Raw genomic sequence first — 10,182 nt, 5'->3', positions numbered from 1 at the left:
GGGGGGGGGGGGACCAGACTGGCCCTTAAATGCCTGGGCAATGCTTTGAAGATGTCAGTATTAAAGACCAGTGTCCCGAATCCCACACTACTGTGCTGGGATTGAGTCAGGCCTCCTATGCACAGCAAAATCAGAGCTGGAAGCCCGACGGGTCTTGAACCGCCTTCCTTTAAATGCTAAGTGGCATTTAGAGAGAGCCTCGTGGCTGACGGCTGTAGCAGCCTTTCCTGAATGGCAATGCCTGGGAGCCCCCAGTGCAAAACCAGCCCCTGCCAGGGCCCTGATCCCATGATGACCCTTCAGGACTTTGCCCTGTTTCCTGAAGCCCCTGCAAGGGTCTGTCTACAGCGAGCACAGGCAGGATCGGGGCCTGAGAGACTCGACACCGCTCGGCCTTCTGGACAGCGATGCAAGTTTCTCCGCCGCATTATGAAAATGCCTGTGTTTTTTAGTAGGGGTTATATATTCGTCAGTATAGAGACTATACAGATGCAGCGTGCCAGTCAATGATCCTAGGTGTGTACATTCATATACACGTCCTCTGTGTATATGGATATGTGAGATGTTGTGTGCAGGTGGTGCAGATGTATGTACACATCTTACCTTGCCTGCTGCATAGCCATGTGCTGTCCGTAGCGACTATCTGCTGAAGGTGTTTTCCTGGTGCCTGTCCTGTTTGCATGCTCCTGGGTTGTGGCACTCAAGCTCCTTCTTCATCCGCAGCAATTTCTTGTATTAAGAGGCCTCACCTTGACATAGACCCGAGCCGCGCGCTGTGAAGCATGGCTGAGCGGGTCTCCGTTCTCACGATTTCTCTCTCTCTCTAGCAGCACGGAGGGCCAGACAGTGGCCCGATGGTTGTGGTTTTTAAGGGGCGAGGGGTGTGGGAGTGGAGAGTCGAGAAACGCTGTCTGGGAGGTTTCTAGATCAGCAGGACCCGGGTGTAGTTGTGGTGGGTTGCAAGGAGCATGCTCTTGTCAGGTTTCAAAGTGGCATTTTTTTAGTGCACGAACCAGCCATGGCAATCCTCGGGAACCGCTGTTAGCAGATGATACCCTTCGGAGAAAACTCCTCCTTTCAGAAATTACAACCCAAGCAAACCTTCTTTCTTAGCTCAGCTGCAAACCGAATAGGCTCTTGTTGAATCAGAGGCTTCCCTGGTAGTTTTTCCATTCCTCTTCTCTATCTGGAAGATTAAACAGGAGTCTCATTCCTCCTGGACCAGCCAGGAGCTGGTGTAAATCAGCCTAGATCTGAGGAAGGCCTGGTAGCTGTGTCCATCCATACTGGCTAGCTGAGCCCCTGGCCTAGTGCTCCCTTGGGCCTAGTGCTCCCTTGAGCTTTTATAATGTCTTAGCAATCTGTGGCTCCTGTACAGTCAACCAAATTTTGCCAAAAGCTTCAGTTTGCTCCCATGGACTTCCCCAGGGCGTCCGCCTGGGAGCAGAGGGAAGGCGAGCGGGGATTTATCTCAGCGCAACCTGGAATAGGGAGATCCAGGAAAAGGAGGAGCAGCAGTCGAGGTGCCTGACCATGATTTCTGTCTGGGAGGGTAGCTGGTATCAAGGGGGCAGTTGTTCTCCCATCTCTGGACATGCCCATGCGCACGCAAAGGTGTGTGCACACGCTCCTGCCCCCTCTACTCTCTAACTCTCCGCCCGGGGCGGCTCTTGTGTTGCAGCCTGCAGATGCCGCTTCCGGCGGATCCGAAGCAGCTGGGACAGCAGGAGCGGCAGCGGGAGCCGAAGCACCTAAAACTGAAGCTGACTCAGGATCTGGCTCTGTAAGAACCCAGGGGAGGCAGGGTCCCTGCCCCCAGGGCCCCTCTCCTGGGCAAAGTGATCAGGCCTGGCCCCTCTGCATGCAGACGGTGTCCGTGGCGGTCCCCATCCCCAAAGGAGTTATGCAGGGTTGCCCTGTGTGTGCTTTGCACACTCAAGCCAAGACTTTGATGATCCCCAGGGAGTCCTAGAGAAGAGGGCTGGAAGGCACCTCCAGACGTCTTCTTGTCCTACCCCCGTCTTCGTGACAAGATCCAGACACGGAAACATCCTGCTCCTTTGACCCTCTCCCTCATGCCTGGGAGAGTCACGCTCAGCTTAATTTAGGGTCGAATGCTGCCCCCTCCCCACACCAGACTCCTGCTCTGACACTGATTTCCTTTATGGCCTTGAGAGAGCCTCTTAATTTCTGCTGCCTCAACTTGGGCACTGCACGACTTGCCCAGGGCCACTGCGGTGATTGCTGGGAAGGTGAGGAGTATTGCTCCCCCCAGGAAATACGTCACCTGGCTGAATGCATCAGCCACATCGCCCGGAAGAAGTCAGGACCTTCTCCCTTCCTCAGACTAGAGACAGTCGCTGCCCCCACAATAACTGCTCACTGCAAACCCTGGTCTCTCCTTGGTTTCTGCCCGTTTCTCTGCTTGCCCGTTTATTCCAGTGCGGTGAGTTATGGCTGTCAGCTGCCTTTGACTCGCAGCCTGGGAAACCCCACTGCCAATCTGTGGGTGCCCAGGGCAGGGATAAATGCTTGTAAACGTGTGTCTGTTCCTTTCTCAACGTGGCTTTGCTCTCCACAGGGCTCTCTGCCTGCTGTAGTTGTGGAAACTTTCCCAGCCACTGTCAATGGGACCGTGGAAAGCAGCGGTGCCTCTGAAAGGGCCGACATGCCACCGGGCTTCCTTTTCAAGGTGAACACTTGTCTGTGGGGGTGGCCAGGAGGGTGAGGCAGAGGCTGCTTTGGCGAGGCCACAGTGCTGAGCACGTGCCCCAGGGCAAATCGCAGGAGGCGTTTGTGCTGTGCACGGCCGTGTTGCAGCTTGCAGGTGGAGGCTGAGGGGAAGGAGAAGCCACCCATACTGTAGGCAGCCCCAGGAACTGGATTGCAGCTAGTCCAGGAACCTGCCTTGAGGAACGGTCCACGTCTACGGCTTCAGCAGAAAGGGCCCCATTGACATGAGCCCTTGGAGGGGTAAAAAGAGAGTACAATGAAATACAGCACTTGCTCTCTGCTGTCTCTGCTCCAATATCTCCTGTACTTTCTGTAGTAGCTCCTGTCAGCCTGATGGGGCCCGTACTGCCATAGGAGAATGAGCTTAACGGCATCTGGGGCTGCATTGATAGGAGCGTCAGCAGCAGATGGAGGGCAGTGATCCTTCCCCTGTAGTCAGCGCTGGGAAGTCCTGTGTCCAGTTCTGGGTCCTTCACTACAGAAAGGATGGGGACAAATTGGAGAGAGTCCAGTGGAGGAGAACAAAAATGGTGAGGGAACTGGGGGACAGGACTGGTGAGGAGAGGCTGCAGAAACTGGGCTGATTGAGTCTGCAGAAGAGAAGACCGAGGGGGATTGAATTGCAGCCTTCGGCTCCCTGCAGGGGGGCTGCAAAGAGGACGGAGCTGGACTGGTCTCAGTCGGGCAGATGACAGGACAAGGAGCAATGGGCTCAAGCTGCAGCAAGGGAAGTTGAGGTTGGATTTAAGGAAGAATTTTCTCACCAGGAGGGCGGTGAAGCACTGGACCAGGTTCCCCAGAGAGGTGGTGGCGTCTCCATCCTGGGAGGTTTTGAAAACCTGGGTAGACAAAGCCTTGTCTGGGATGATGTAGTTGGGGCTGCTCCTGCTTGCAGCAGGGGGTTGGACTAGGTGTGACCTCTGCAGGTCCCTTCAACCTGAATTTTCTGTGAGTCTGAGCTGGGTTCTCTTCTTCCTTCTGCATTAGCAATGGTCATGGTTGGCTACGGTCTCTGCCAGCTTCACACGCTGGATAGGACACAAGACCCAGAGCCTGTCTTTGCTCTTAGCAAAGGTAAACTCTTCAGGGCAACATGCAGGTAATTTTGGCAAGTGACAGTGAATGAGGAAGCAGTGGGAACACTAAGAAGAATGGGAAGCCATGGGACCTAGAGATTAGAAACCAGGGCAGGAAAAAGCAAAAGCCCTCTGGGGAGAAATAATGCAAACTGTGGAGAATGGCAGTGGCGAACCCAGCTAGGAAGAGGGAGGAAGGAGGTGGGTGCTGTGGGAGAGACTGTGGTTGGGAGAGGACAGTAGATTTGATGTGTGGAAACCAGCAGCCAGACCATGAAGATCTTTCTGAACAGATGTAGCATGTTGAAGACCAAGGCTACCTTTGGAGCTGAGCATTGCCCCTTGCATTTCCTGTTTGTTAGATAAAATGGGTGCAGAGCAGTGCCAGGGGGAAGTTTGAGAGGAAGGAGCATGCTGGGACCCCGGGCTTGATCCCTTCACACAAGTGCACCCCCTCCAGCTTGTTTATGGTCTTCCTCCTGGCCTTCTATATCTCCTTTTCTTGGCTGTGCAGGATGCCAGCTTCAGAAGGAGGGCAGGTGCATGGGTACAGAGCCCTGTACTTGCCTGGTGAATATGCGGCCTCCTGCACGTGCTCCATGCCTGCGTGGACACTTGGATATCCACACTGCTTGTGAAGCCGGATCACAAGCTGTGTGCAAGTGTTGCGGCCAGCTGTTGGGGTGCGCAGAGTGAAGTGGGATTGCGCCCTAACTCCTGAAAACAAAGCCCTGTCTTCAGGCTTGCTCTCTTGGGTGTGCTGATTGGTGCTCTGCAGGGTCTGCATTGCCTGATCTCCAGGGACTTGTTGGTGATGGGCCTATGCATGGCTGGGAGACCATAGAGGAAGGGACCTCAGGAGGCTGTCTAGTCCAACCCCCAGCTCAGAGTGGGATCACCCCTACATAAGCCATCCCAGAATGCAGCAGCCTGGCTGTCTGATTCAGATGGCAGCTATTGCTCTTGGTCACTGAGCAGAAGAGTATGCAGGTGTATGCAAAAGAGAAAGTTTTGCCTTGCAGGGAGCTCGTTGATTCAGCAGGTGCCCACCAGACAGGGCTGCTGGCTTGGTGCACCATGCTTGGTGAAGCCCCTCACCCCTGTGCTCAGTGGGGTGCTCCACCTGACCCTGGCAGCGTTTCCTGGACTGGGTGAATCTCATTTCCCGCTGATTTAGTGACTGTCTTGGAGGGAATGTGCTGAGAAACACAGCCCATTGGAAAGCCAGGACTTGGGAAAATAAGGCAGTCTCTGGCTTGCAAAACGCAGAGCTGGATTTTGCACTCCTCGGAGGGCAGATCTGGGGGCTAGAGATGGTACCATAACAGGACCCTGCTGGGAGGAGAGGAGCTTGGGGCAGATGGCACGTGCCTCCGAGTTGGAAGGTCTTTGGCACGGGGGTTTAGTTCAGACACAGCTTGGGGTAAAGTGTCAGTGCCCTGAGCTAGCATGGGAACAGCAGGGCACTGTGTGCACCCTAGATGGGCGCTGGCAAGCTCCACAAACCCTCAGCCTCTGTGTGATTTGGGAGCAAGAACAGCTGCTCAGAGGCTTGGATGCAGTTGACCCAGTTCACACTCGCGCCTCACCTGGAGAACTCAGCTGGACACCCGAGTCCAGAGACCAAAGCCTGCTTGCTGCTGAGCTGCTGGGTCGAGGCACCTCCTTCCAGGGGAAGCAGAACAGATCTCCGTGAGGGATAGACAGGAGAGGGGGCCCAGCCCCTTGGATGCAGCCAGCCAGAACGACCTGAAACCACAGGGGTTTACGGGTTCAGTGGGATTTCGTCGGGTCTTGGAGACCCAGGCAGATGCTGGCACCTTCTGCTCACCAGAACCGCCGTCTCTCTGCAGGTCCAGGCCATGCACGACTACACGGCCACGGACAGCGACGAGCTGCAGTTGAAGGCAGGTGACGTTGTGCTCGTGATTCCCTTTGAGAACCCCGAGGAGCAGGTGAGGGGCGCGCGGGGCAGGGCAGGCACCTGCTGCTTCTGCTTCCCCTCTGCGAGCCGTGCTGTTCTCGAGCTGTTTCGTGATGGTGGGAGGGGGCCCGGCATGCACGCGCGGGGTGGAGGGGTGAGCCTGGCTAATGGTATACAGGGTGGGGTGCAGGGTGGGGACCTCAACGATCCCTTTCTTCCTCCCTCCAACGGCCTTTGCATATCCAGGGTTTCCTCCCCCTGGCAGAGCCGCAGGAACCGATTGGGACAGGTCCTTGCATAGCCAGCAAGGAGGCACAACTGATTGCAAGATCGACCCTCCTCTCCCCTTAATTTTTAATCCCATCCACTGTCCCTAGCTTTTGATGCAGCAGGGCACAGGCTGTAGCTCTGGATCTGTTGGCAAATCCTCCTTCTGTATGTGGACCCCCAGCTGAACCGGCTGTTTATTATGAACATCCTGTCCCACCGGACGGCAGCCTATTCGGTGATGCTCTAATGCAGCTGGCCAGCAGGCGGCAATGTCCTCCCAGGCTAAACTGAGATGCTCCGTGTCATGCACAACCTCAGATGAGAGGTTTCTGACTCCGCTGCATCCCCCAGCTGTTTATTATAAAAGCTTTGGCTGAAACTTCCTCAGCTCAGGACTCTCTGCTAATGCAACCAGCCAGCCTGCACTTTCTAGGCGAGTCCTTGAATTGCAAGGTTTTGTCCCATATTTAGAGAATTGCTGCCAAGGGGATGAAACCTTCCCTTCCCCTCCCCTGCGTGCTCCCACCAGATTGTCTGGTGCGGCGTCTGCTTGCAAGACAGCATAGATGTGCCCCGGCGATGCAGTGTGAGCTCAGGCGTGCAGACTCCCTGGCTGCACTGATCCACCTGCTTGCCCCACTGCACACAGCTGGCTGCACTGTGCTACTGATGGTTCCCGGGGTCTGTGGTGGGTCTCGGCATGTGGAGTGTCTGGATTTGGGCTCCCAAGAGGTTGGTGGCTTTGGACAGTGCAGAAGGGAAGCAGTTTCGACAAGACTCCTCCTTCCTGGCCTGCATGATGCTCTAAAGGTCCTTAGGTTTCATGCACCTCCAGGCAGGACTGAATTCACCCAGGGATAAATCTGGTCCCTCGGATACTGTTTCCTGGGAGGCCGCGTAGTTAGGTAGTCAGGACCCATCAGCTCTGCCACTGACTTCCTGGGTCTCCTTAGGCAAATCATTTCTCCATCCGTAAAAGGGAGAGGTAGTGCTGATGCATCTCTGTGTAAAGCACTCAGACCTACTGCTAGTTGCTTGCTGCAATTCGAGATGGTCTTGGGAGGGACTGGGTGAGTATGTGGGTGGAACAGGCCACATTGCCCTCTGGATGGGACTGACCTGGTTGAGCATGTGTGATCATTTAGTAGCTTCCCAAATAAAGCCCTGGCTCTGTGGAAAGCCACGGGAGAGCTTCCCCTAGCATAAGCAGTAGGAGGTGGTGTGTCCAGAGCAGAGGTTCTCAATGATCTGTGTGTGCACTTTAGCTGGATGCAGCTGTCAGAGCTAAGAAGTCACGACTGGTCCGGCTGCACAAGGTGATGCTCTGAGTGTTTCTAACCTGGCCGTGCAGCAGCATCAAGCCCTCTAACTCTACCGTCCACGTGGAATGTGCCCCCTGCTCCAGCTCCCCCCTTGTCTCTGCCTGGCAGCCCCCCGGGCGTGGAACCGTGGCCTTTAAACTGTGCATCTCTGACGTGGGCCATGCATGCGAGAAAGGAAGCTTGGACTAACAGGCAGCCTGTCTAACTTGGGGTCCTGACCGGGTGCAGGGGCTTGACCAGCAGCTCAGATGTCAGAGCAGGAGTGCCACAGACTTACCCGTCCCTTGGACTTGGCGGTGCGTAGGACTAGGGTCATCCCCCATCATCAGCTGCTTGGGGTGGATGGGAAACCTGCATGTCGCGCTTTGTAACACATGCAGGCTGCAGAAGGCTGATCCCTAGCATTTGGCTCCCTGCAAGCCGGACGCTGCGGTAAAGACCCCTGGGCTTCTTGCCTTTCATCCAGCCCTTCGTCTTGCCGTGCTGTGGCATACTGATGGCCATGGATTTTATGGCACCCCCTTTGCCTTTGCTTGGCTGCTCCGTTTGAGTTGCGTACACGTGTGAGTATTGTGTGCTGTCTCCCGTGATGGCTTCGAAATGCACAAGTCTGAGGTGTCTTTGGAGCAGGGATGCCAAGCCATAGGAGGCCCCCAAGGCTGCCCGGGGCTCTTGCATGTTGGTAGCTGAAGGAAAGCCTAATGGCAGCACCAAACTATGCAGAAAGTAGCACAGTCCACGCAGCTGCCTGCCCAAGATGACTCCCTTTGCCACGAGGTGTTGTGGAGGCTGATCATTTAACCAAAGAGGGTTGGACAGATGCACCGAGGATGGGTCCCTCCATTGGTATTAAACAGGGTAGCGAGAGCTGTAACTTCTCCGTTAGGCCTGTGAATACTGGAAGCTGTAGAGGGCGAGGGAAGTCGGGATAAGCCTTGTATAAACGCCCCCTCCCTGACCATCCTCCCTCTGCCAGACGCAGAGCGAGGATGTGTGAGATGCAGGACTCCCGGCTGGACGGACCTGTGGCTCGACCCAGTCTGGCATCTCCTCTGCCTGCTTATGAGCAGCAGTGTAGGCTCCTCACCTCACCTCGCCTCCTCCCTGTTCCTCGTGCACTCCCAAAGCCCCCCGGCAATCCTGCGGAGGGAAAAACACAGGGAGGACGTTTGTGAGGGGCCCGAGTCTCCTCCGCTGGTGATGCATGGGCACGGCTCAATAGGGCTCAGCCTGAACTCCTAACCCATCCCTGTGCGTAGCGCAGGCCTAGCGTGTCACCCCGCATCTCTCGCGCCAAGCCCAGTGACTCGTGGTTGACCTAGAGCAGGGGTTGGCAGTGTGTTCGGGCAGATGCCAAAAACACCCCCAGCCTTGACTTGTAAGATGTTGGCGTGCCGGGGGCGGACGGTGGTGGGGCTGCAAGGGGCCCGATCCTTGTGGCAGCACAGCCCCGGCCCCTTCCCCATCATCTGGCCCAAGGTGCATGTGACAAGCAAATAGCCTTCGTGTGCCACGCTTGGCCCCTGTGCCGGGGGTTGCCTACCCCTGACCTAGAGGCTCCCGAGGAGCGCATCAGCTGTGGTTGTGATCTTGGACTTGTTTGACATGGAGCAGACGTGGAAGCGGGCTCTGGGCTTGTGGGAAGCATCATCACTGTTTGCCTCGAGTACTGTCCCTGTTACGTGCCCCCTCCAGGCTTGGCGGGAGGTTTACCGTGGACTCTGGAGGGCACCGGCTGGGGAGGAAGGACCAGGAGCTCCTTTTGCTTCCCCGGCCGGAGTCCGATAAGGCTCCGTCTGTGCGTCGAGCTTTACGCGCTCCCAGCCTGCCCCCAGACCTGATGCCTTTTTCTTTCTCTGCCAGGATGAAGGATGGCTGATGGGGGTGAAAGAAGCTGATTGGCTCCAGCATAAGGAACTTGACCAATGCCGGGGGGTTTTCCCAGAGAACTTCACGGAGCGCGTGCAGTGAGAGCCCGGGTACCAGCTGGTTCTTCTGCAGGAAGAAAGCAAGTTTTCTGGGAGATGGTTTAGGAGGAAAAAAAAAAAAGAATTTTAAAGGAACATAAACCTAAGAAGTGTCAACTTAATGGGTGGGTTCTTCTCAAAGGGCAAGGTTTTAGAAGTAAAATTGAATTCAAAGTGTTATTCAAATATATACTTATAATAATAATAATAAGGCAAGACAAATACCCCTTTCCCCCTTTGATTTAACAGCATTTGAATTCAGAGGGCCGATTCAGAAGCGACGCAGTGTGGTTCCAGTATGTACTGTGTTGGCTGGATTTGGGGGATGTCACTTGGGTACCTGGAAACGGCGACTATCTGTCTGCTGCCCGGAGACGGGAAGCGCCGATGACTCCCGGGTGGGTGGGTTCAGCTGGCTTGTGCTTGTGGCTCTTGGCATGGCATCCCTGACGATTCAGACTCCCCATATGTTAGGACCTTTGGTAGGCCAAACATCCCGTTATGCTGTTGAAAAGACATATTTAGTGTACAGTGTTCACCAGTATGATGTGTGTGTGTGCGTGTGTGCGTGTGTGTGTTTTATTTGCTTCCTTTGAAAACGTAACACGAACTGTGATTTTATACATTTAAAGAACAAACCACCAATGTTACCTGGGAGAGCGACACTTGGGAGGCAGTGCTCGATCCCAAACTCCCCAAGACGCGGGAGGTGGAGTATCGCAGCGATAGTTGCCTTCCTGTGAAATGTTACTTCAGGCAGATCCTCCAAATTAAGACATTAAAAAAGCTGAAACTCTGGATTGGTTGGCACAAGTTGTGAAATGGAAAAGAACCGCCCCCCCCCACCCGCCCCAAAGTAGATTCATATCTATACGGGGAGAAAGAGTGGG

General features: G+C 55.2%; 1 protein-coding gene across 7 annotated transcripts in view; it reads left to right on the top strand.

Annotated features, from left to right (window-relative positions):
* The window catches only part of BIN1 (bridging integrator 1), a 78,860-nt gene that overhangs the window by 61,187 nt on the left and 7,491 nt on the right, over positions 1-10,182 (top strand). For 4 of the 7 annotated variants that reach the window (XM_019522634.1, XM_019522635.1, XM_019522636.1 and 1 more), the window contains 4 exons: positions 1,682-1,783; positions 2,582-2,692; positions 5,663-5,764; positions 9,189-10,001. In XM_019522634.1, coding sequence (XP_019378179.1) covers positions 1,682-1,783; positions 2,582-2,692; positions 5,663-5,764; positions 9,189-9,296 — 423 coding nt within the window. In that variant the 3' untranslated portion in view covers positions 9,297-10,001. Of the gene's footprint in view, positions 1-1,681; positions 1,784-2,581; positions 2,693-5,662; positions 5,765-7,268; positions 7,320-9,188; positions 10,002-10,182 lie in introns of all 7 variants that reach the window. The other 3 variants (XM_019522632.1, XM_019522629.1, XM_019522633.1) reach the window with 1 other exon arrangement.

The sequence above is a fragment of the Gavialis gangeticus genome, unplaced genomic scaffold (genome assembly GCF_001723915.1).
Source record: "Gavialis gangeticus isolate Ggan-Ray unplaced genomic scaffold, GavGan_comp1, whole genome shotgun sequence".
In the NCBI taxonomy this organism is placed as follows: domain Eukaryota; kingdom Metazoa; phylum Chordata; order Crocodylia; family Gavialidae; genus Gavialis; species Gavialis gangeticus.
The sequence above is the reverse complement of the archived record's forward strand: the minus strand, read 5'-3'. Positions and strand labels throughout refer to the sequence as shown.